The sequence below is a fragment of the Poecilia mexicana genome, unplaced genomic scaffold (genome assembly GCF_051168715.1).
Source record: "Poecilia mexicana isolate PSO_F unplaced genomic scaffold, ASM5116871v1 scaffold_16, whole genome shotgun sequence".
NCBI lineage: Eukaryota > Metazoa > Chordata > Actinopteri > Cyprinodontiformes > Poeciliidae > Poecilia > Poecilia mexicana.
This window is the reverse complement of record NW_028263385.1, coordinates 901,002-927,683: the sequence shown is the minus strand read 5'-3', so window position 1 is coordinate 927,683 and position 26,682 is coordinate 901,002. Positions and strand designations below refer to the sequence as shown.

Here is a 26,682-nt window from a genome sequence, read left to right as displayed (position 1 = left end):
ATAGTTTGTGTCAGATGTTACTCACTTTAATTTTTTCCACCTGACTGTTTGACCTGCAGCTTAAATTCACATATTTACTCAAATACATCTTATAAAATCATCTTTGCATTCTGTACAGTTCAGAATGATCATTTCACATGCCAACAGCTATAGTTTCTATAGAATAGCCAAACATGGGAAGAAACTAAATGGATTGCATGCAACAATTGCCTTTATATGGAAATATCAATGTCAAAAATCATCAAGTTTGCTGTTTTGCTATTTGCTTTCTTTTCATGTACACTGCACAAACAGGATGATTGGTTACAGTGGTTACAGAAAAATGTGCAAATGCAAGGAAATAGCCATTATCAGACATCTTGATAAGGGAGCCTACATTCTGTTGCTACAGCTGAAGAATGCATGACCTTTACCTGAGCAAGATGGAGGCAGAATCACTGAACCGAGGTCCCAGGGCTGCTGAAACACGCCAACAGGTTTCATTTGGTTGTCCAGCTGTTGTTTGCTGTCGTCATACATTCACTTTGTGGATCAGAAGGTTACTGATGGATCTCAGCATCTTTATGCTTACGACACCATTTTTTTTTTATTGTCGTGGAAACTTTGCTCCTTTATCTTCTACAGTTTGTATCTGATGTTACTCAGTTGCATTTTTTTTCCACCTGACTGTTTGACCTGCAGCTTAAATTCACATCAAATACGTCTTATGAAATCATCTTATGAAAGGGTTTTTTAATATTGATACATTTACTTGCATATGTACATATTTAAACATTTGCATTGTGTACAGTTAAGAACAGATCTTTATTGAGACTGAAACTACATCTTATTAACTGTACAAATAAAGGTGAAGCTAAAAAAGTGTCTCATTCAAATCATACAAGAATCTCAGTTCCATTAAATTAACAGTAAACAGACATCAGTAAAACTCTTCTTAGTAGAGATTTTTAAAAAAGAAACGTTTACTTAGCTCATTCAAAATAACAAATGCACGAGGATGCACATATTGTTCATGCAGCATTATGATTCTCCTTCTGTTTGCAGTCATTGTAGCTGTGGTTGTGAGCCAGAAGCTGCAGTCACTGTCTCATCGAGTTCATTGTTCACAGTGCTGGTGTCTTCCTGAATTGTGCTACATATCATCCACTGCTTGACATAGTTTGAATTTAAGTGTTTTTCCTCAGGAAATGAGTTAGAGTTTGAGTCTGAGGCTCCAGGGCTGCCACACTCTCCGAAGCCGCTGTCGATGGTGTCCAGGTCCACGTGAGGGTAGCCGTCCTCCGACTGTTCATGGGATGCGAATGAGTTGAGCGACACCCGCTCTGCTTCGTTGAACTCGCCATCCGGCAGAAGGTTTTGGTTCTCCAGTATCAAATCATTGGCGATCTGGTTTTCTCGTAGTGATATCTCACTGTGCCGCTCCATCCGGGCCGCATGCGATTCCCCTAAATTGTAAGCAACACGCTCCCTGTTGTCGTCGTCAAACGAGCCAAAGCTTTCTGAGTCCTGGAAGCTTTTCAGCGAGCTCTGTGATGTCACGTCCCCCTCGAACTCCTCTCCGGACAGGGTGACGGTGTGGATGGAGATGTGTCCCGTGGAGTGGATGGTGCCCTGCGAGGTGCTGCTGTCCTGAAACGTCATCAGCAGGTTGTTGGGAAGCTGTTGGACTTGCAGGAAGTCATCAGCAGCTTTCACCTCCGTGACCTCGCTGTAGCTTTGCTTCTCGTTGCTCCAGCTGAGGATTTCGCTCTGCTTCTCGCTCAGCATGACGCAGGTGGTGATCTTTAGGTAATCGTACTCGTTGAACACCGGCTTCACCCACTCCTACAAGAAAAGAGCAGAAAAACATCACATTGGATTACTGCAGACAGTTACTGTCATATAAGCTGCCATGAAGGAAACTGCATTTTAATTAGGAAAACACAGATCTAAATTCAAAGATTAAAAAAGTGACATTTTGTCCACTTTTTACCAGTTTGAGTGAAATCAGAGCACCTTTTACCAAGTATCCCTATAATGGCAAAGAAAAACAAACTGCAGCCCAGGACTTAGCACCTTGTACACGACGTTCAGCAGCAATAACTCCATATTGAGCTTCATCATAGTGGAGGAAGTTTTACCCACCTTAATTTACATTTTTGATAACTATAGTGACTGTGAGGTGAGCAGATCCTGTGGCTGAAAAACCAAATATTTTTTCTCTTTTCAATAATCTTTCTCCATGTTTGATTAGTGGATTTAAAATAGGAAATGGCATTCCAACCCAGGAGGAAGAGTTTATTTCTCTAAAGCCACTGCTGATGTCTTTTTACCTGGATTAGAGCAACACAATGACAAACCATCCTCTTATATGGTTGCTTTCACCGACCCGCTGCAATTCAGTGGAAGCAGCCAGGATTTACTGATATACAGATGACACTGAGATGTGTCACATTACCACATTTCTTTGAAATGTCCATCTAATCTCAAGAGTTATAAATGTCATTTACTGTGTAAAAATACACATTTTTAGATTTTCTCTTTTTCTTTCTCTCAAATCATTGTCATAAGAAAATTAAAAAAAGCATGAGAAACTTTCTGCACTTTAGAGGAACATCAGGCCCCATCCGATTCAACGTAAAACCACGCTCTTGGTGCAGGTTATGGTAATCAGTGGACACGTGACACCTCACCTCCACATGCTGTCCGCATATCTTGTTTTTGAGCCTCTGTTGCTACCAGCAGGCTCAGAATATAATCTGTTACTTTCACAATGTCATATCAGATTGTTCTCATTTTTCATTGTTAAATAGTGGGATGTTTTTGCACATGTGCAGAGGTGCTCCTCTTATCTGACAGAGAAAGCTTTCATGCCACATCCAGACTCTTTATATCTCTAAATTTGGACTTATTTGACACTTCTACCTCTTCTATAAATGGTATTTGTTACTGCAATAAGTCTTCTTACTCTACTTCCTTGAAGAAGTTGATGCTAATTTTAAATGCACAGATATCAATCTGGAGTATAGAATGTGACTGTGATAACTATTTCAAAGGAATTTGATATTCACTTTGACTTAATGCACAGCCGTTCATCTAATTGACGGGTTTTAAAGCAGTTGAAAGGCTTAAGAGAAGTGTAAAAAATGTGCAGCCACCTAAAGCCTGAGATGTCCAGATAAGCTTGAATCAAGAGTTTTGATGCCAGGCCACCACATCCTGTCTACAAAGCTCCTGAACGGAACCTGTAGATCGAGAAAGACGCAAGCAGTCTGCACCACAAGGACGTGAGATACTGCAGGAGAACAGAAGCCGCTTCGCAAAGAGAGCTGCACCGCAGCCGGTGAGAAGTCACCAAACAAAAGAAAGCAGCACCTAAAATAAACGAGCAGTTTCACCTCTTCACCCTTATGTGCTGGGCATCTGGCAAAGGATTCTGTTCCAGTTTAAAAACTTTTTTTTTTTTTTTTTTAATAAAATAAGTTTAAAGTTAATAGATTTTCCAAGTTTCTAAACTGATTTAATCACTTTCCGAATCTTTGGGATGTTTTCTTGATTGCTGTTAAGATCCTCACAAACACCTGAGGTGAGAAAGTAAATCTTTTCTTCATTCCTCTTTTAATCTGCAGCACTTCCATCAAGGTATTTCTGAGTATTTCAGTACTCAGAAATACTCCAGCAGCGCCCTCTGCTGCAGAAGGTATGTAATTGCATGTTAATCTCAAAAGTCCAAAGAGAAAACTTTTTTTTTTCTCTGACTGAACTTAGCTGAACTTTGACCAATATGATGGCATCGCAACCATAAAAACAACGGGTCAAATTCTTAAAAGGTCTAAAGAAAAATGGCTAACGTTGACTTTATTCACTCAGTCATAAAATCCTTTATAACTTCCTTTTTCATAAATGATTATTCTGATCAGATTGGGACACATTGGGATTTTTATTTCATAGCAGTCTAACTAATTATGACCAAAGATAAAGTCATACATTTAGTGTGAAAGTTTTATTTTTGTGGAAATGCAAAGCCTTGCAGTGAGTCATTATTTTGTGTCTTGCATGATGCCTGGATTTAATCCTTGTTTATGCAACATAATAAGAATGTCTATGTCTAACATAGACATACCAGATGTAAAAACAGCTGGTCTAAGGATTTCCTGGTTATAATTTCATCTCGTTAAAAAGGCGTAGTTCCTCTCCACTGTTGCCATTTGTTTGATTGTGTGTAAAGTGGAGAGATAGCACCATCTGCTGGCTTCTTGATAGCATTTTAACAAGTTTAGTGACAGTTTGAGATGAACTCCATCTGAATTTTCTTACATTATAGGTTTGGATTGCCATGAGTACTGAGCTACAGATTAAGTGCTCCAGACTGGATGAATTCTTGCTGCTATATATCTATCTTTTCTGAAAATGTCTTCACCTTTCCTCACATTTCCTTCAAGAAAAGACAGTAGAAGGAAATAATTTTGGTCTCTGTGTTCAGAGCAGCTTTTCTGCAGCTGATTTAATTCAAAGAATTTCAACATAAAATTTGTATAGAGCTGTAAAAAACAATTTTCTAAATATGTGTGAAATGCTTTGTTATGAAAGCTAGCAAAAATGAGCCTAAAGTGTATTCCTAAGGTCAGATTTTAGAAAAGAATCCTCTATTACAAAAAAAATAATTTCATAGAATGAGGTGAAAGTTTTTTTTATGGATATGGAAAATGAAGAAAGTCTGTTGTTAAAAGCAGATTTAGCACAATAACTTACGGATTAACTCCTAAAATGCCAATTTCTTGTTGCATCCTTTATTAAAACATTTCCATTTTGGTTTGGAGCAACAAGCAGGTTACAGTACAAATCTAAACTTGTTTCTTAGTACCTCTTCCAGGTGCAGCTACTGTACTTTCACGTGACGGTTTCATTAAAATTCATGCGTGACGCCGGATGTCATTATGTTCTGCTGTATGCAGTAAAACCTTGGTGATGAACGGTTGGTGAATGACTGTCTATCATTGATGGAAATGGAGTCTAAGACGATCCGTTTTGGAGATGGCTGCCTACACAAACATGATCTGTCTGCTAAAAATAGCAGATATGAAAAGAGTAAATTTACATTAGGGGAAAAGACGAATGTTTCAAAAGATAAAGAGCAGAGATAAACCGTGCAACATTTATGAAAGAAGAAAAAAATGTAAACCACAACGTTCTCATTATGCGTCTCCATCAGGTAGAAAACAGGCCGTTTTTACTGTGACACCATGGCAAATCAAAAAGCTGAAACAACCTCTGGGGGTAATTTCCACCGAGGTGGAACAGGTCTGCCTGACTGAGACAAATATCCTCCCACAGCATGTGAGGCTCGTGAAGCCCCTGCTGACTGAGTCACAGAGTCTGCCGCCAAAGGGAAAGTCCCAGCCGGCAGAGCCAGCAGGGTCCAGATGTGACGCAAGTCCCCTCTTCTGCAGCACCTGCTGGCCCGTGGTGGAAACTACAAGCAATGTGAAAGGCCACTTTTGCTTTCTCTTACCTTAAAGTTCCCACCGTGGCTGTGGTAGAGGGGCTTGAAATAGTCGTTGGGTCTGGGGATGAACGTCATCATTTTGAGTTTTTTCTGCCAGCACCTGAAAGTCAGAAACAGTGACTTTTATTCGCTGTGGTGGCATCAGCCTCCCTGTAGAGCAGAGGTCTTCAACATGTGGTGATGGGGGCATTTTTAGCTCCCTAGAATGGCTTTGTGTCAATTCACCGCAAAAAGACAAACTTTTACCAAGTCATTTTAATCTGGCTACAAGTGCAAATATCTTAATACTCTTCAAATAAGACAAAACTAATTTACAAGAACATTTTTAGCAAGAAAGGAGCTTGTTTTAACTCAATAATTCATTAATAACGAGGAAAACTAGTTCCATTGGTAAATTATCTGACTGTTGTAAGTGAACAGTCTGCCAGTGGAATTAGTAATTTTTCATCAATTTTAAGGAATTGTTGGCTTAAAACAAATAAAACAAGCTCCGGTTTCTTGCTAAAAAGTTTCTTGTAAGTTAGTTTTGTCTTATTTGAAGAGTATTTAGGTATTTGCACTAGAAACTAGACCAAGAATACTTGGTAAGATTTGTGTTTGGGACATTGCAGGAAGAGTGACCCGTTTCCTGTTCGTGTGCTGAGAATAACCGAAGACAACCGACGCACAAATTTTAGAAGTTAGACATTTTCTTAAATAAATACAGAAACAGAGATTGACTATTTAATATATATATATATATATATATATATATATATATATATATATATATATATATATATATATATATATATATATATATATATATATATACATACAATTAAACTGACATTAGTTAGATCATGTTTATTAAAAAAAATAATAAAATTTTCAGGCCTGCAAGAACTTTTATGTTTTAACATTTTGGCTTTGGCAAAACGTTTGGACACCTCTGGTTTGTGGCTTCGCCTGCTGAGTCAGCAGCTTGTTCGCTGCTCCCTGCAAACACAGCAAACTGTTTTTCTCTTGTCTGTTTTTGTGCATAAAAGCAGAGAGTCTGCAGTTTTTTAAATATTTTTTACAGTTGCACAATATTTGCAATAAGTATCTGCTGTTTTTCATAGCTTTATAGATTTTTTTTATGTTGTATATTTGAGTTTTACTGCTACTAGCATGGATAATTTGTATGTACTTCCGTTAGTTTCTTACTGCTGATACAGCTAATTTTCCAGATGGAGGTCAAATAAAGGATGTTTCTCTTCTTTGCTCATGTTTTTATCTGGATCTTTGCTGCTTTACGGTAGATGAGCTGAGCAGAGGCGAAGCTTTGACCTCAAATCAAAGCTTTTAAGATCATAACCAGTAATCCTGGTAAAACAAAACGGCTTTCATGTGAATGATTACACAGCAATTTACTGAATTATTGAGTCAAAGTTTGATCTTAACTTTTGATAATAAAGGATCCCACGCTGCAACTCTCAGAACAGAAGGATTATTTTCATCATGAGGAGACAGTGATTGACAACAAAACTTCTCAACTTGAGGTTGTTTCAGAAAAACTTTGCTGCGTCTAAACATTTTAACACCGACCCTCTTTTACTTCATAGAAGCTGAATGGATCTTCAATTTAAAAAACAATAAAAACATTTTCAGATTTGGTTCATCTCTGGCATTTTTCAAAGAAAAAGAGAAAAAAATCTCCTTCAGAGCAGGTGATTCCTTAAATCACCTTTATTGTCCTCAACATAAAAACCTAAATCCTTTCTGGTTTGAATTCTGATTCATGTTGGTTTTAACTCAGAAAGTGTGAAAAACGGCTGTTTTTAACACACTGAGATGAGTCATAATGGCTGCTGTTAAGCAGGTTAATTCAAATCAAACCAAGAATTAAGGGAAAAACTGAATTTAACCAACTCATTTGAATAAAACCATAGACAAAAGGTGAGAAAACCTTTATGATTTGCGTGTTCTGTGATATCACTGGTGTTTCTTTCACTTAAAAATGACTTTAGAAACAAACCATGCAGTTAATTATCTAAATGACTAAAACATGACTAAATAAAACAGCTTTGTGGAGTTAGTGTTACTGTCTGGTGAAACAGACAGAATACAGCATTTGTTCAGGTTAAACACTGACTGCTAAAAATCTATGGATGACAATAATAATAGTAATACTGACGACTGTAAATAAGTTTTTAAATCTCTACACAAGAATTATTGACTGGAAATAAGTTTATATATTTTGCTGAAAAGTTATTTTTAAGTTAGTTTTGTCTTGTTGCAGGTGTACTAAGATATTTGCATTTATTGTATCGTTTATCATTTATTGGGATAAATTTATCATATCCAAACTGTTACCTAAAAAAGTAAGTTCTTATTCTCACTTTTATTGTTAGTACCACAAAGTGATAAAACTTTCAATCCAAATCGCTCACTAGAACTTGGACTAGAAACCAAAAACACTTGTTGATATTTTGAGTTTTTGCAGTGAATTAGGCTTCATATATCAACTGCCAGTGAGAATACCAAAACTAAAACTTCTGTTCACACATTAGACGTGTTACATCATCCTTCAGCAGAGAGCAGAGTGTGTGATTGGTTGATCTTGTGTTTGCTTGTTGAAACTGTGGAGACCCACAGGGAGCCGCTCTCAGCCTCTGATGCTCGGCTGCAGGACTTCCTATGCCTGTGAGCCTTTCAGTGCACAGCGCTGCTGCACGTACTGCTGCCGTGGTTTCTACATATGTAGGAGGTGATGCCAGGAATCAACTGATGCGGTGAGTTGTGTTGCTAATCATTTACTGGAAGGCAACGTGATGGTGACCTTCAACCCTTCACTCCTCGTTATCAGCTTACGTTTACTGACTGGTTAATTGGGATGCGATTGAACAAAGAGTAAAAAGAAGAGTTCAGTAAAGTTCTTTAGCCTTGAAGGCTTTTTGTTTTGGTAATAACTAAAATCAGGTCTGAGTTGGTGGGAAAATCCAGTTTAAAGCAGGAAAGTGAGATGTTTGAAAATACTCACGGTTTTTGTAGGTATCCCAGTAGCAAGAGGGCGAGGATGAGGATGATGGGCGTCGAGATGTAAAGCCAGTAAAAATTCACTCCTGGAAAAGCGACACAGATCAGATGAATATAATTTGAACTGTGAATGTTTACGAACATCCAGGTTTATTGGGTGTAACATGATCCCACCTTTTTCATCCGGAGGGTCAGCCGGTGTGCTCCACTCTGCACCGGAGCTCCATTCACTCCACGGACCCACAATGAACGAATCATCACAGATTTTTGCCTTAACGTCCACAACGTAGGAAGCACCGGGCTGCAGCTTTTTCTGATCCAGCTCAAAGTACATCTGGTCTGGTAAATGTGTAAAGATTAAATCCTGTTTGGAAGAAAGGAAAAAATTAAACTCATCAGCAGAAAGTGGTTAACAGTTACAGTCTCATTCATGCTGTTGTGACAACTCAGCAATACCTCAGATGGGTTTTTTGTATTTCTTATGCGGACTTTGTTTGTCTTGCAGGAAGTGTATTCACTTTTGTTGCTCCAGGTAATGTTGTAGATCCCAGCAGCCTTTTCCACTCTGACATTATCAGGAGCGTCAGGTTTTACTGTGAAGACAGTCAAGAGGAGTCAGAGCAGATATGAGCTTTATTCCAGCAAAGGAGACAAGTGGATGGAGTGATCTCTGCACTTTTCAACACTTTCTGGCACTCTGTAGGTGCCAGAGAGTGTTGACCTTAAAGCAGCTCTCAGGTGCATTTTTTGTGTGTGGCTTTTACGTCAGCCGGTTAGATATGAAACTGAAATGAGGGATTTTTAGTTGAACCTACCCACAGAAGAGAGCTCCCATTGGAGTGACTCACTGAGAACCTCCAGGCCTCGGCTGCCGGGCCGGCTGGCGGTGGCGTTGCACAGCGTATCGATGGATGCGACTAAGGTGAGGTCCTCGTTGATTATGCACCAGGACTGAGGCGGTTTGGTCTCACAGCTCACATTAAGTTCTGTGTCCGGATAGCTGGAACTGAATCATTTGGTGATATGATGAATGAAAAGACTTTTCTGCTGACAAAGTCAAATAATATTTCTAGATTATGGTAAGAACAAATAAAAAAACTGTCCCTGATAATCTTCTCAAGCAGCACAAGAAATTATTATAAAAACACACATTTTTCAGATGTTTCATCTTTCAAGCCTCATTGTGACAAAAACATTTTTATATGCAAATATCTCATTCATTTAAATGTTTCTTTAACTTTAAGCCCAGTTTTAGGAGGTTTTTAAGCATGCCATCTCATTTTGAGATGCATTATGGGTAGTGTAGTTATTGTATTTTAGGACCACTTATGAATATAGACATTAACAAAATTTCATATTTATTCAGTTTTGGTGTAATAAACTAATCAAACAAGCGTCATGATGCCAGACAATACAAAGTTTAAATGTAAATTAAATAAAAATAGTTTCAGCTGCATCAGACCTGGGTTTTCTAACTGAGTTATTTTCAAACTTTTCAGATTCCACAGATGAAAACATTAAAAAATTACAGTTTTTTACAACAACCACCACCATGACATCATTTTTATCCATTTAGACCTCTTTCTGTTTGGATTGTTACTGTGATGTTGGGACCATTTTCTGTTTTCACTCATGAAACATGGAATCAGCATCTTGTGTCTGTTTATCTGAATGATGCAAAGAGGAACTGAGGGAATTCATAAAAATATGAATTCCCTCATACATTTATGAGTTAGCACTACCTGTTTTAAAAGTAGTGCTAACTTTTAAAACAAGTTAGCACTACTGCAGACTGTTTTATTCATTACTTCTAATCAGAAGTTAAATAATATAATGCGAAGACATAATTGTATTTCATGTTAAAAATATAATTCTTGAGGAAAAGATTAAAATGCTCCTGCTTATGCAGTCGCGTGATAAAAACATCTATCAATTTAGTAACAATGACAGGACAACTTTTACCTGCAAGTCACAGTGAGAAGGACAGGAAGTGTTGGCACAGAGCCTGAGCAGGAGCAGTTTAGTATCTTTACATAGTCAGTGGTGCAGGTGACATTGCAGACAGATGCAGCTGCTGCAGAGGAGAAAAAAGAGGTCAGCTGCAAAGGCTGCACTACCTAGAGTTTCTAATCCTGAATGTCAGCTTCAATGATTGTTGACTCAAAAAGACACTTCTGTAAGAACCAAAAACCAAATTAGATTTGAGATTAATGAACTGCAGCCATTAAGACAAGATTACAATGAATTTCCAATGAAGTGAAATATTTTAAAAGAGATCTTCAGCAATGTCAAATAACAGGACAGAGGAAAAGACTAACTAGAGCCAATAAGTCATCTTACCTCCAACTAAGAGTAAAGTGAGACCCCACAGCAGCGGCAGGGCTGGAGGTGGAGGAGCCATGGAGATGACTCACTGGTGTCAGAAGCCTGGCAGGCAGGGGAAAACACAGCCGACCAGACTGCAGGCACAAATAGAGTTTTCTAATTCAGGTCTGAGGTTAAAGAAGAGACATTTAGAAGAAAATCGCTTCGGCTTTCTGTCATCCCCTGCTACACTGGGCCAAAGGTTCATTGCTACACTAACAGCTAAAAAAGATTTAAATAGTCTGGGAAGAGATACTAACACATTATTAGCAACAGTCAAAACGGCATTACCACAAATTAATGGATTTACATCATTATACAACAATGTTAAATCGTATTAAACAAAATTAATAATCTAATCCCGTTGTGTCTTCAGATCAGAATATTTTAAGTATAAATACAGAGAAAGTTGAAATTCTTACCTTTTTTAATGTGAAATTCTACAATTTGAAGAGTGAAGCAGTGCCGGAGACACTAATGTGTTAACCTCTGAAGACTGAGTGGAAGAATAATCAGGCAGCAAGCTAAAGGCGTCACTGTGAGCATGGTGACTCAGGATGTGGTTGCCAAACGGTGTAATGTGGTGCCTTCCCACCACTTCCACTTTTAAGCTATGAATATGCATCAGCTACACCACCTAAAAAAAGTCAACAGGAAACAGAAAATGTTTTGTGCAAAACAATTCAGACGTCAAATTTGGTTCACCTACTTTACCCAAAGAGGAAGACGAACATGGACCCTTTCAGTTGCAAATGGAAAGTAGACAGAGTCCCTTAAGGTTTGAATATGTATAAGCATGTGCTGCAACCGCAGATGTTCTGCATCAGCGCTCAAATCTGCATGTTGCCGCTTGGTTTTACTAGGAATAAGCCTCAATATCACGTTCAGTCAGGCTCAGTTCAGCTCCAACAAGATGTCTCCAAAGTTTGGCCAAAATCTGACCTTCCTGGTAGAAACCACATCCACTTCCTGTTGGCGCTGGAGAATTAACAGACTTCCTTTACTATTTTGGAAATGTTGCCTGATATTTTCATCTATTATTAGAGAAGGTGCAACAGTGTCATGGAGGGCCATTCACCATAGAAACCTGTGACTTTATTCTCAGTGGATGGAACTAAAGTGATGCAATCAAATTTGTAGATCAAAATGTGTTGAATAAAGATCTACAAAATAAGCTCACGATTCGGCATGAATTGTATAAATGCATCAGGGAAATAAAGCTGTTTGAAATATCCCATGGGGTACATCTGATTCAAATTTCAATGTAATTTAAATAAATGACATGTTTTTCCTGTTGAAAAGTATAACTCATGTGAAGTTTGGAGTAAATCGGATCATGCACCTGTGATCTAGAGCCAGTCGTAGCAAACAGAGATATAAGCCATGAACACACAGTTCAGTTAACAGCAGCTGCAGGACTCAACATCAACTTGTTCTTTGTCATTAAACACAGCTTAAAAGCTTGAAACAAGTCACTTCCTGTTTTTAGGCCGTGGAGCTAAAGTGATGTCATCAAATGCCCATGGGAATGTGTTGGGTATTGGTACATATCTGGCGTTCTGTGTCGTAGTGATCAAACCTTCGTATTTTATGGAGTCAGATTTTGAAGCTTGGCCACGCTCACCTGCTTCAAGTCAGAAAAAAGCTTTTGATAACTTTTGATCCCCAGTTCCTGACTATTAAACCAGCTCATTTTGAAGTCTGTAAGTGGAAAGCTCTAGGAGGAGTTTGTTCAGATACAACGGGTTGAAAAGAGTTAAAATGGCTGTGGGATTTGAACCGCGGCAGAAAGCAGCTCTGGAGAAGTTACATCTGCATGCTGGATTTCATAATCCTCAGTCCAAGCATGGTGGCATGGTGTGAGGTTGATTGTTTTATTGTTTGCAACCTTCATTCATTTTGTTGCAGTTCAGATGATATATGTGGAAATTAAATGTTTGGCTGCAGTGAAGCTTCCATAGATACGCCATGTTAGCAAAAGCCTCAAGAGACTCTGTTAAACTTGTCTTCTGTCTCGAGGCACAGATTGACACTGATTAGGTGAATGGGGGTCAAGTATGGGCCTTTTAAAGTGCAACTTTCGACTTCCTGTTCTTACATGCGCAGCTCAGGTGATTGAGTTTTGTTGGGGACCAGATGTGGATTTATTGTGACTTTATTTGTAGCAGATAGCTTAATTTTTTCTTGATGAGGAGTCAGGCTTTGAGTTCTGGCCACACACCTTAGACACACATGAAAAGTCAGGAGTTTAAAAACTTTAGATCCCCCATCTCTTCCTGATCGAAAGTTCAACAAGTGAACCAAATTTACTACTTCTACAATAAAGTAAGGTAAATAAGGAGGATATAGAGCTGATTTCTGTTGTGACTTTTGCAAAACCCTTAAAATATGTTCAACATTTGTTGAGGAACATCTGAGATGGTCTGATTGCCATGTTTTAAGGCTCAGAAATGATGATTTGATGTTTGTACAACAATCTAGTTTGGAAATGATGAGTCCAACTATTTTAGTTTTTAACCCAAGCCCCATCTCAGGTGGTCTAATAAAAGGTATCTACCATTTTTTGAAACATTTACAAATAGGATGAATGGTGTGGAATCAGGATATGACCAATTTAAGTATTGTTTAAATGACTATGAAGGAGTCTTGGTTTTACTGAAGTCTTTTGTTCTCTAATGAGAACAATAAACTAGATTTAGAAAGACGAAATCGCTGCTTCTCTCAGTCACAAATTATGTTTTGAAAATATATTATCAATGCAGAATGAGAACAATCCAGGTATGAGTATATACCGGATTTTGGCGCTTTTCTCAAATTTCAAATGTCTAGATTTCAAATTCTTTAAAGACTCGGCAAGTTTATGTATGATAAAATGAGTTGGAGATGACAAAATGCTGTCCAGACACAAAAAACACCAAATGCTGCCTTATGGTTAATGCTAAATCAAACATTATACACCAGTTTTAGAGTCACTTGCCAACAGAGATCTAAAGTAATACATCTGACGGTGTTCGCTTACTGTACAACAAATTGGGTGTTCATTCTTTATTCAGAGGAGATTAAAATAAACAACAAAAACATATTTAGGGCAAATGTGTTGCTCTTGTATCCCTACAGCTCATACCACCCTGTGTGGTAAACCATATTAAAATCTGTTCCGCATGAAAATGTTAGTTTGAGGAAGAAAACCAAAATATTGTTCTTCTCAGACACGAGCTGTAGCGACCTTCATGCGACCTTCATGCAACCTTCCTTTGGTAACATCTAATCTGTCAGCACCAGATGCTGGAAGGCAGACATTTGGTATTAGACCACTGTGATGCTCCTAAAGCTTGTTTTTGGGGTGATTTTAAGAACCGTTCTTCTTCCAAACATGGTGAGGTCAGTAACATCCAAAGACTTCAACTTTGACCTCATCTGACCACTCCACATTTTCCCTGCATTTCACTGGCTAGTCTGAATCTCCTGCAGTAAACCTTAAACATTTAACATTGCTTTTCTTCATCAGTGGAGTCTTGTGTTTTGAAAGTGCTTGTAGACCTTTGAGGTTGAAGCACATTTCTTATTGTTTTCATGGAAAAAACTGTGCCTGTTATTTCCTGGTCTTTATGAAGCTCTTTGGGAAAACTCTTTGTTTTTCACTTATTTTTATGACAGGATTGCATTTTGTTGGTGAAAAGCAGCTGGCTGTGGCTGACCAATGATTTCTGGATCTTTCCAAATGCAGGAAAGTCTGAGTATGGCTCCAATGTCTCTCATTGGAATATTTAGAGTTTTACCAACTTTTCTACAGGCCCAGAGCTGATGTTAGCTGGTTTATTGTTGTTCTGTGAGGTTCTGCTCATCCTTTTTTCATGTGCTCATTTCAGCTGCGTGTATCCAGAATGTCTGTGGCGATTTGTGTCTCATGACCATGAACTGGGTCTGGAACAGAGATCAACCAGTAAACAAAGAGCTCCTCCTTTCAGCTTTGCTACCTTTAATCATAACAAACTGGAACTGCATCCTCATGAAGCCCTTATTCATGTGTCCATCATCTCACTTTCAGCAAGAATCAAATTATTATCTGATAAATTAAAACAAGATACAGAGAAAAAAACCTGCATTAATTTGATTTACGTGCGAAAGGCTGATTGATGTGCAAGGAAGCAGAAAAATAAATTCAGGAATTTCCTCACTTTATCTGACAACATTCTTCAGAAACACCCAATGTTAACTTTTTTCATTCTCAGTAAAGTAATTTCTGCTTACAGAATAAACGAGAGGATATTGGTAACCCACTGTATTTGCATTTCAAACATTACTTATCTTTGACGTAATTAAGCATTCTGATATGTATCAAAATTAAGAAGAATTTCCACCAACACAGTGTTAATTTTCTACGCCAAACAGATCCGTCAGCACTCAGATTTAGTTAAGCAAATAGTTTTGATCTTCCTATTGGATAATTACTGCATCTTTCAGCTGCAAATAAGTTATTTAGCCTCAGCTGATGCAGTGAGTATTTTGTGGAAAAGATGCTGGTCTGCTTAAGAAGGGTCAGATTATTGGCAGAGAGAAAACATCCAAGGCGATTGCAGAAAAAATCCCGAATAATTGTAATCTGTATACTGAAAATGATAATAGAATTTCATTTTCATTTTATTTTAAGATTTTGACCTAACCATAGAGTATGATAGTGTTTATTCTGTATGTATTCTGTATTCGTATCTTGGTGTGAATCTGTGCTTCATCACTTTGCTGCTGTTGGAATTTCCCCATAATAATGGGTATTTCTATTCTATTCTGTTAGTTAATATTCAACTCACACAATCTGAACAGAGAATCCACATCACGCCATCACACACTGAGCAGACGGAAACGTAACCTTTTCTCTGCAGTAATAAAAAAACACTGACTGTGGCTCCGGTATCTGTATATAAAACATGAAATTTAACGATTGAACTTAAATTATGAAGGATTAACCAGCTGTGGTCTGAAAGCAAAGTCTCAGAGTGGGTAATCCGAATGTGTGTAATCAACTGTCTTCAGTGGGATTTCTGCAGAGTTTGTTGTCATGGAATTACAAGCACCACTTCCACCAAAGTTTTGAAATCAGGGAACATTTCACCATGTAAGGCGATGAGAAGTTGGCCTGTGACCTGCGCTGTCAGCTCATTGGGTACGGTGTCATTGGGCACACTGCGTGCCGGTCAGAGATGATGGGAGTCTTTTCATTGTTGATTGATGTAGTTACCTTTACTCTCTGTAGAGATGAAAATGTCTGAGCGTCTGCACAAAGTGGCGCATGGTGGATGATCACTACTCTCTCAAAATGATGGATGGCCTTCAGACTTTTCCTTCACCGATTTAAAAACCTGATCAAAGATGGAAAATATCTGGTTAACACCAGGCCTGTTCTGGAGCAATTAAAGGCCATGTGGTGTGAAGCCTGTGGGGACAGTTGACTGATCTAAAGTTGCTGCAGTTGCTCAAGTTCAGCAACTTTATGAGACCAAAGAATAAAGTCAGCTGAATATACTGAAGGCTGCTCTCTCTTTCCTCTGCACGGTGCTTCTGTCATATGCAGAAATACACTGCTCTGTCAGAAGCAACCAATCAGAGCCAGGAGGAGGGCCTTAGCACTGTCAATCACCGTAGTGTATCAGCTGCTCTCTGCTACGCTACTGCTGGGTAGGCCCGAGGCTCCCATGTGTCTGGAGGTTATAATTGAAAATGCCACGCCATGGCGGAAAATGCTGCCTAGGGTCTGCGATGAAAATGTTGGCCATTCTGCGGCATTTGAATGGGGAACGGGGGATCAGTTTGAGCCATTCGGGCGGATGAGCAGTGTCGTCCCAGACACACTTGGGGGAGCTCTTGTATTGGTTTTGGAAGGGTCCTTGTGTTCCACTGTGGAGAGGGTTTCTCTGAGTTCGGGGGTGAGGCCGTTTGGGCTCATTCCTGACACGTGGAGTCAGGCGAATGGGGAAAGCGTTTCCAAATGCGGGATGGAGGTCTGGGGGGGTCGGAAGCGATGCGGGGGGGTGACCTTTGCCCTGAGGAAGCACTTTAGCCACATGGGGACATTTGGTTATTTGAAGAAATACGTGTTTGGGGTCGATCCGTGACCCCGTGGGTGGGTGGTTGCAGCCATAAGTCGACATGGGTCGGTGCTGCCCTATGTCTGCGAGGGACGGGGGCAGGGTACAACAGCGCTTTCAGTCCGGCTCTCATTTTCACAGGAATTGTGTACGAGTTCCTCTAGCTGAAGTTTTGTTTTTAACTCTGCCTTGACTTGTTTCCGTCGGCCCTTTGACCGGGCGACGGGATGGAGGTGTGGGTGACATTTGGTTATTTGAAGAAGCACGGGTTGGGGGGTCGATCCGTGACCTTGTGGGTTGATGGTTGCAGCCATAAGTCGACATGGGTCGGTGCTGCCCTATGTCTGGGAGTGTTTCGGGCCCCTCAAAACTCTTTTGGAGCTCGGGTCCGGGGCGGGTGGCCTTTGGGCCGGTGGGGGAGTGTCCCGGGAATAAAAGGGGAGCGCTTTTGCCATCCGGAAGCCTTTTGTTGAGGAGCTATAGGCCCGCCACGAGGGAGCCGAAGGGTGTGCTGCCGGATGTCGTGGGCCTGCAGGCCCGAAAGGTCAAGCTCCAGAGGTCACGGGTGGCTAGGAGGGGCCCAGGCGGGCGTCCCGCCGCCCGGCCGCCCTCCGGGCGGTCGGGCGACGGTTCCCCTGAGGTAGGGACCCAGCGGGAGGCGTTACTCTGAAGACAGAGCGCGGCGAGAACTACAGGGAACCCCAAGGGATGGTAGGGTCGGGTTCGGGGTCCCCGGAGGTCCCAGAGACGCGGGGTTCGGAGCGTAGGTCGGGCGGGTTCCCGGTTACAAAAGCCCGGGGTCCGTCGGCGCCTGGAGCGGCCCGGTTCTGTAGAACCGGTTCGCCATAAGTCGACATGGGTCGGTGCTGCCCTATGTCTGCAAGTGTTTTGGGCCCTGAAAAAATCTCTTGGAGCTCAGGTCCAGGGCGGGTGGCGTATGGGCCGGTGGGGGAGTGTCCCGGGAATAAAAGGGGAGCGCTTTTGCCATCCGGAAGCCTTCGGTTAAGGAGCTATGGGCCCGCCACAAGGGAGCCCAAGGGAGTGCTGCCGGATGTCGCGGGCCTGCAGGCCCGAAAGGTCAAGCTCCAGAGGTCACGGGTGGCTAGGAGGGGCCCAGGCGGGCGTCCCGCCGCCCGGCCGCCCTCCGGGCGGTCGGGCGACGGTACCCCTTAGGTAGGGACCCAGCGGGAGGCGTTACTCTGAAGACAGAGCGTGGCGAGAAGTACAGGGAACCCCAAATGAGGGTGGGGTTGGGTTCTCGGTCCCCCGAGATCGCAGAGACGCGGGGTTCGGAGCGGAGGTCGGGCGGGGTCCGGGTAACGAAAGCCCAGGGTCGGGCAGCACCTCGAGCGGCCCGGTTCTGTAGAATCGGGTCGCCATAAGTCGACATGGGGCGGTGCTGCCCTATGTCTGCAAGTGTGTCGGGCCCTGAAAAAATCTGTCGGAGCTTAGGTCGGGGGCGGGTGGCGTTCGGGCAGGTGGGGGAGGGTCCCCGGAAGCAAGGGGGATCGCTGTTGCCATCAGGAACCCTTCGGTCGAGGAGCTATAGGCCTGCCACGAGGGACCCTACGGTGGTGCTGCCGGATGTCTGCGAGTCATACGGAAGCACGAGGTCATGCTGCCAAATGGCCTCGACCTGTCGAGCCGCGGTGCGGTCTGCCTTGGGTGTGAGGGCCTTTTGACATACGGAATCATAGGGTGATGATCCCGAATGGCTGCCTTACCAGAGGCACGAGCCATAAGGAGACGTCCAGGGGTTCCACCGAATGTCTGAGCCCCTGCCCGGGTTCCGGTGCCCCGATCCCGGGTAAAGAAGCTCCATAATTCCCCCCCCGGTCCTCCAGGACAGGGGCCAGCCCGGCGGAGGTCCTGGGACCGTCCCCCAGTTCCGGAGAACCGTGCAGGGGTATTTTTGACAACTTGTAGCGGGGCTGAGAGTGTCCGAATCCCGGGGAGGGTCCAGCCATTTGCTGGAAGGGTTCAGCCATTTGGTGGAACGGGGACTTGACCTAGGGTTATCAGGGGTGGGGTTAGGGTTGAGCTCCCTGGAGGTCCCAGAGCCACGGGGTTTTTTGACCAGGGTAAGGCGGGGTCCCGGTAACGGAACCCCGGGTACGGAACCTCCTTGAGCGGTCCCGGTTCCGTAGAACCGGACCTGGACATACGGAATCATAGGGTGATGATCCCAAATGTCTGCCTTAGGCAAGGGACATAATGAGACGTCCAGGGGTCCCACCGAATGTCTGAGCCCCTGCCGGGGTCCGGGGAGGGCTTCCGGCCATTTGCTGGAACGGTCCAGCCGTTTGGTGGAACGGGGACTTGACCTAGGGTTATCAGGGGTGGGGTTAGGGTTGAGCTCCCTGGAGGTCCCAGAGCCACGGGGTTTTTTGGCCAGGGTAAGGCGGGGTCCCGGTAACGGAACCCCGGGTACGGAACCTCCTTGAGCGGTCCCGGTTCCGTAGAACCGGATCTGGACATACGGAATCATAGGGTGATGATCCCAAATGGCTACCTTACCAGAGGCACGAGCCATCCATGTGGAGACGTCCCGGTGTTCCACCGAATGTCTGAGCCCCTTTTTCGGGGCTAGGGTTTATCGGGCGCCCGCCCGAACCTCCACGGGTGCTCTGGGCTCGGTTAGTCTTGCGGTCGCATCACCCGAAGCAGAGCATGATCTTTCTCTCGACCCCAACAGGAGGGAAGAGGTGCCAAAGGCGCCCTTCGCTTCTCGCAGGCACTCGTTGCATCCTGTAATTTAGCGGTTCGGGAAAAGGGTGGACTCGGTGGATCCTGTACTTTAGCGGCTCAAGACAAGGGAGGGGGAGAAGGAGAAGCAGAGCGAGCTACGGAGACGGACGTTCTCACATACTCCCTCCCTTTCGCAGCCCCAATCCATTGTAAGCGTGGCACCTTCAACCACAAGACTCCTCGATCCATGCGGGTGACCTTTTGCTCATAGCGCTTATGACGTCGTAGCAAGTAATTTAGACACATAGTAGCACCACGTGGTGCTGCCTTATTTCGGCCATTGAGCAGCACCACGTGGTGCCACTTTCTGTCAGGAATGGAAAAAGAAGAGGACAGGAGCAGTTACGCTCTTCGCTGTACCACAATCATTGAAATGGAGCTCAAAATCAACCCCTAAACTATCGGAGCCACGTGATTGGCAACATTTTGAGCTAAATCCCCCCCCCCCCCGAAAAAACAAAAACAAAAGCCTTGGTAGCCAAGACCGTTATCGAACCCGGGTCTCCCAGCTGGGGGCCGGTGTTCCTGTACACCTGGCTATCAAGGCAGGTTTGTCTACCACGTTCATAGGACTTGTAACCTCATCTAAAGATAAAAAAAAACTAAAACAAAATAAAAAAACAAGAGGCTTCCTGCAGCCAGCGGGAAGCGAACCCTGGTCTCTGGGGCAGAGACCGGGCGGCTAAACCGCTAAACTACAGGAGCCATGTGGGTTTCCTTGGCTCATAGCGCTTATGACCTCATAGCAAGTGATGTAGACATAGGGGATCATCAGCGTCCGGACGTGCGGAAGCAGGAGGTGGTGCTGCCACATGGCCTTGACCTACGGAATCACGGGGTGGTGCTCCCAAATGGCTGCTGCCTTACCAGATGCACGAGACATAAGGAGGCCCCATTGAAAAGGATGTCCGGATGTCGAGGCTTCCCTATGTCCGAAGCGCCTCCTTATGTCTGCGGTCGGCCAAAAAGATAGAAAAGGCCTGAGCAGCTTGTGGGAATCGTACCCCGGTCGCTGGGGGGGCGCCGCAGCATATCCACCACAAGACTACTCGAGCCATACGGGTTTCCTTGGCTCATAGCGCTTATGACCTCATAGCAAGTAATGTAGACGTCTGGGATCATCGTCCGGGTCTGGACATGCAGAAGCAGGAGGTGCTGCTGCCAAATTCCTGCCTTACCAGAGGCACGAGACATAAGGAGACGCCCAGGGGCTCCGCCGAATGTCTGGGCCTCTGCCCCGTCCCCGGTAGGGGTTCAGCCATCCGCTGGAACGGTCCAGCCATTTGGTGGAACGGGACTTGTGCCATTTGAAAGTCCCTGGCCATAAGGAGACGCCCAGGGGTCCCACCGAATGTCTGAGCCCCCGCCCGGGATCCAGTGCCCCAATCCCGGGTAAAGTAGCTCCATATCTCCCCCCTGGTCCTCCAGGACCAGTTCCGGCCCAGCGGAGGTCCTGGGACCGTACCCCGGTTCCGGAGAACCGTGCAGGGGTATTTTTGACAACTTGTAGCGGGGCTGAGAGTGTCCGAATCCCGGGGAGGGTCCAGCCATTTGCTGGAAGGGTCCAGCCATTCGGTGGAACGGGTCTTGTGCCATTTTAAAGTCCCCATACGAAAAGTCTTTTTGTAGACTAATAGAAATAGGGTGGATGGTTGCCATTGGGGATCATGAGTGAGCGATCCTTTATGTCAGCCAAAAAGACAAAAGAGGGTTCCCTGCGCAAGCGGGCCGCGAACCCGGGCGTACCGGGTGGGAGCGCGGCTACTGGACCACTTTGCGAACAGAGATAAATACGGTAGCGCTTAGGAGGGTTTATGAGTGCGGGGGGAGCCGACAGACACTCGAAGGCATGAGGTGCTGCTGCCAGATGGCGTCGGGGGTGACACCGGGGAGCGTGCCCGCGCTTTTTGGTAGCATTCGCCACCGGGAGGCATCCCTGCCGTTCGGGAAGGTTAGCCACCGTGCAGCAGGGAGCCATGCACCCAACCGTCCTGCGCCACCTGGTGTCTGTTGCCCGTAAGTGCCGTTTGAGCCGCCATAAGGCAGCACTCGGAAAATTTTCAAAGTGTTTTTGAGCGACTTTGCGTTTTTTGGACGGCCGCCGCGCGGCCGCCTTGCTCGCTAAAAATCGGGTCTAGTTGGAACGGAATACTCGAGGTCGGGCTCTTTCGGGCGCCCCGGGTCCCGCGGTCCCACGAGGTCCGGTTCGGCCGCTACGATTTTTCAAAGTGGGCCCAAAATGCTCCCGGATGGCTGATTTTCGGACCTCGGGCATAAATAGGGTTCACCACAACAGTCTTGCATGAATGCTCAGGCCAGTTAGCACGGTCACAGCAGATAAACAGTTTTCCTGAAATGGTGAGTTGTTTCTCCGTCATTAACACATTTAGCAACGTGTACATGTGGATGATAGACAGCACTAAGACACTCCTCCTGGTTCTGATTGGTTGTTTTTGACTGGGAGCAGTGCATTTATGCAGACGGCAATAGCAACACTAGGAGAAGTTGGAGGAGATTGAATTTTGCACAGATTACCAGTCTCATATTATTCTGTCACAACATGGTGACAGTTTTAACAAATATGTAAAAATCATATTTTTGTAGAAGTTACAAACTGCAGCTTTAAGTTGGAGTAGATCTACATGGATAGATGTATTTCATGTAATATATCTGCATTATGTTGTGAATACATCTCTCTTGTTTGAAAACCAAAATGATCCTCATAATAATTTTGATTTACAGAATGCTCCAAACATCTTCGCTCATATTGTTTTCCTACTCAAAACACAGAAGAAGTTCTGTTTCAGAACTAAAACAAATGAATTGTGAAGTCACAGGTGTTGTTTTGACACATCTCAAAAGACCCTAATCGTTCACCCTCTGTAAATTTTCTATCAGGGGATTTTAGTAGAATCCAGCAGAGTGAAGGTGTCTGGACTCTGTGAGTCATAATCCTCCTGCTGTGAAGCCCCTCAGCACTTTGAATTAATCAAAGTTATTTTAAATGTTATTACATAAAGCAGCTATCATGAATTTAAATCATGTCTTAAAAGTGAGATAAAATATGTTGGATGGCAGAATGTGGGATGGCTTTTATTGGATTCAAATCACCTTGTAGGTGTGAGCTGACGCTGTTAAATGTCACAATACCAAACTTAGTCAAAGCGAAATATTTTCTGATTGCAGGCAATTACACAAAGCGCAGCACCTGAACTCAACTGCACTTCAATGGACATAAAAAGTTAAACAGTCCCAACCTGAGCCAGAAATCCTGATGAGTAAACATAAAATTACTGCGACGCAAAAATCTCATCTGAGCAAAGGATCCAAACGTGCTCATTTAAATTTTATAAATTATATCTATAGCATGAAAACTCAATCTGAAAACAGAAAAATATCCTTTTGACTGTTCCATGAAAAGTTTACCTGAATCTAAGGACAAGAAAAAACTTTACTATCAGTCTGATGCAATGCACAGCTCTCTAAAGATAATCTGCACAAGGTGATGAAAGTTCATGGAAACATTCAACAAGAACATTCATTTCATCACTGTGTAGGTGTTACACGAAAGGTAGATAGTTATTTTAACATGGTAGTGTCTGCTGATGTGCGTATCTAGACCTGGTGAGACAGTATTGTCGCCCACTGTCTCTGGAACAAACACACAAGCAGTTTTAAGCTTTTTTTCCATGCGATTTTTGTTTTTATTTGTTTATGACCAGAGAACAGATAAAGCAGAAGTTTTTACTGCTGCAGCTATAATTAAGACAGAAAAATGATTTGACTCCTTTAATCATTTCATTTCATTTTGTGATTCTTAACATTCAGCAGCTGGTCTATAAACCAGAGCGGTTCAGGTTGTACTCACCCACCCACCAAGCGCTGGAGATAAGCATCAACCCCTCCGCCCTGAATCCTCCACGAATACGTGGGAATGGTGCGAAATCACCCCAACATCATTTAATTATTGAGCGTTTAAGAAACCTGCATAGAGAGGTTTTTTTTTAAATACCCTGCTGATGCAACACTTGGCAGCTTTGCAGCCGGTTGGAGGTGAAAGTTACTTGACAAAGAGTTAAGAGTTGAATCTCAAGGCGTTCCTGGGTTAGATGGGTCCTGAACCCTCACCAGGGAGACGTCCAGGCTAACCACATCAACTGGCTCCTCTCAGTGTGGAGAAGCAGCAGCTCTAGTGTGATCGAGCTCACACACAGTTTGTGTATTTGTTCACAATTCAGTTTAATAAGAAGGAACAGTTTTATGGATTCATTTCTCTGGCCGGTGGGTTACAAAATAAAATAAACAAAGTTGCAATACCCCAAAATGGCCACCAGAGGCCACTGAGTATAAGGTTCAATTGTATTTTCTCTTTTTTTTCTTCCTATTATCATATTTATAGTAACAGTGATCGTTTTAAAGAGCAGCAATTTAGGAATGAGAAAAAACAAAACTTTGGACTGAGCAAGTTTAAAATGTCAGAGCAATAATGGTGACAATACTTGAAACTTTTAACCTGCACTTTCTATGCAAGTTCATCAATGTTGAACTATGATACTCCAATAAAAATAAGACAAAGAAATAAAATAATAAGTGTTTCAGGACTTTTCTATATGAATAAAATATTACTGATAACTTGGGTTAGAAAATCTGATACATGAAACAACTTAAATCAAAATTCTATGAATGAAATTCAAATGTTGATGAGTTTTGTTTCTAATATGGCTGCAGGAATAAAGTATCACCATTTCTGATGGTCTGTATGTCACAAAGCTAAGGGCACACCTGTCACTTTACACCCGTATGAAAGCAGGTGAAGTGGATATGAGAGTGACTCTAACCTTTCTAACGAGTTTCATGTTTCCTTACTGAGGGCCAAACCCACGAGAAAAGGAAACAGTAAATGTAAAGAGCTTTGAACATGGGGGTTGTAATGAACATGGATCCATTTCTAAACATTTTCTTTTCCAGGCTGATGCATGAAGTTCAACATTTTTACAAGTGGATTTTGCTTCAGACAGTAATAGTAGCTCAGCTATTATTAAAGAAATCGTTTATAAAACAGATGTTTTAAGGACAAAACCGAAACATCCTGTGGACTTTTTCAGTTCAGGTTACATGAAACACAGATTTAGCAAACTCAGGAAATTGCATCATGATATTTGCAGGAAATCTTTTACATAATTCCTCATAAAATCACTTAAATGAGCCGGAGGATTCCTTCTGTCTCCTGTGTAAGCCCTGGTTTTCCCAGTGGAAGGAACTGATTATCCCAAACAGAGACTGATTAAAGCGTTACAGCTACATCGATTTTGACCTTCTAAGAATGGGGAAGAAATGTTAATCTTCCTTTTAATAAAGATTTCTGAGTCCTGTGGCGTTTAATTTACCTCCACTGACTCAATCAGCCTGTTGTGGTTCAGTGGGTGGATTAGATGTCTGAGAATCTGAAAGTTGTCAGTTCAAGTCCAACTTCCTCCTGCCAGGTGTCGATGTGACTCCTGACCTTCAGCTCCAGGCTTCCCACCGACATGCAAATCCCTGTATGAAATTGCTTATGAGCTCCATAGAGTATAATTTTAACAAACAGGTAAAAAACATTTTTTTTTTTATAAAAGTTACATACTGCAGCTTTTATCATTTCCTTAAAATGCCAGAAGAGACCCAGACCTGAATGATTTGTTTGTCTGATGACATCAGTTTTACAAACAGAAAGACAGACGGAGACATTTTAGAAATCACGTAAAACTTTTGATTTTGTGTCTGGTGGAATATTAATCTGTAGAACTGGTCATGTAAGCTGATCACAATCAGGCTGAGATATTCAGTTATGACCCACTTTTAGATATTTAAACTTTTATAAATTCAGGAAATAACTCTTTACAAATTTGTCCTGGCCAAAATATGAAGCGACAAACAACACAGATTAAATGTAAAATGTTCTTTTGAAATGTTTGCATTACAAAGAGGAGACCAGTGAAACGTTATGCTCTCATTTGGTCTTTTGGAGGCAGACAGGCCCAAAGCATCACAGATCCTCCACTATGCTTAACAGCAGGCATGAGGGGCTTTTCCAAATATACACATGCACACATATACATGTTTATTTTTACAGAGCAGAAATAAACTACTTTTACTATGACATCATCGTTCAGGAGGGTCAGTTTTTCGCTCTACAAACCACCGACAGTCAACAGTTATCTCAGCTTTTCTTCTACTTATGTAGACGTCAGAGTGACGTTGCACCCTGTCTCTCGTTATCTCTGCTCTGCTGTATGTAGAGCAGCTTTTTGTTAATAAAACAACAGTTCAGGTAAAGTTCTGGAACCGGTCAGTAAACACTGATTTTTATTTACCTGTTTGTTCTGCAGATGAAGACTGGAGCACAAGCCTGATGTTGTTCTCTGAGGAGCGTCGCTGTCAGACCCCCATGACTATAATGCTGCAAAAAGATGAAGCGGCTCATGGGTTGTATGGAGTCAGACTTCCTCAATCTGAAAGGGAGGCTAATATGGAAGGTCGGTAACCAAAAGCGAGATTTTAAATGCGTTTGGAAAATAAATTGGTCTGAACATGGAGATGAACTCCAGAGTCTTCTGAGGGCGTTGTGTTTTGTTGTGAGGGTTTTGGTTTGAATAATGTCTCCTGGGATTTTACTGAACACCAAACATAGAAGAAAAAACAAAACAGGATTTATTTTTATAAACGGGAACCAGAACAGAGCACTACTCGGGTCTGAGCAGACGGGGAAGTCCGTCAATTTTTATTTTTGGCTTGTTTCATTTTCATATTGCAAACATCTACAGCTCAGTTAGCAGAAAGACTCCTGCAGAAAATAACAGAAAGTCGAATACATCATTTTGGTCTTTTTCTTTTTTTTTTGTAGGAAAAAATGGTTTCATACTTAAATACAAATAAAAGTTGTACAGCAAAACCTAAGTGTTGGTCGTTATCAGTGCCATCTCAGGTTTTTAGAAATCTGTTTTGGAAAATAGCTCGACAGAG

General features: G+C 42.5%; 1 protein-coding gene across 1 annotated transcript; it reads right to left on the bottom strand.

Moving 5' to 3' along the window:
* Window positions 1-712: 712 nt before the first annotated feature.
* Window positions 713-26,292, bottom strand: il21r.1 (interleukin 21 receptor, tandem duplicate 1). The gene is made up of 10 exons (XM_015005737.2): window positions 26,034-26,292; window positions 11,272-11,486; window positions 10,826-10,944; window positions 10,448-10,559; window positions 9,301-9,491; window positions 8,942-9,078; window positions 8,660-8,849; window positions 8,490-8,571; window positions 5,492-5,585; window positions 713-1,824 (listed from the first exon to the last, which is right to left on the bottom strand). Exons 3-10 carry the CDS (start codon window positions 10,884-10,886, stop codon window positions 1,045-1,047), a joined length of 1,647 nt encoding a protein of 548 aa, XP_014861223.2. The 5' UTR covers window positions 10,887-10,944; window positions 11,272-11,486; window positions 26,034-26,292; the 3' UTR covers window positions 713-1,044.
* Window positions 26,293-26,682: the final 390 nt, after the last annotated feature.

Coding starts and splice junctions, on each gene's coding strand:
- il21r.1 (XM_015005737.2), bottom strand. CDS start 10,886: ATGGCTCCTCCACCTCCAGCCCTGCCGCTGCTGTGGGGTCTCACTTTA. Junction 10,560..10,825: donor CACTTTACTCTTAGTTGGAG/GTAAGATGACTT, acceptor TCTCCTCTGCAG/CAGCTGCATCTGTCTGCAAT. Junction 8,850..8,941: donor ATACAAAAAACCCATCTGAG/GTATTGCTGAGT, acceptor TCTTCCAAACAG/GATTTAATCTTTACACATTT.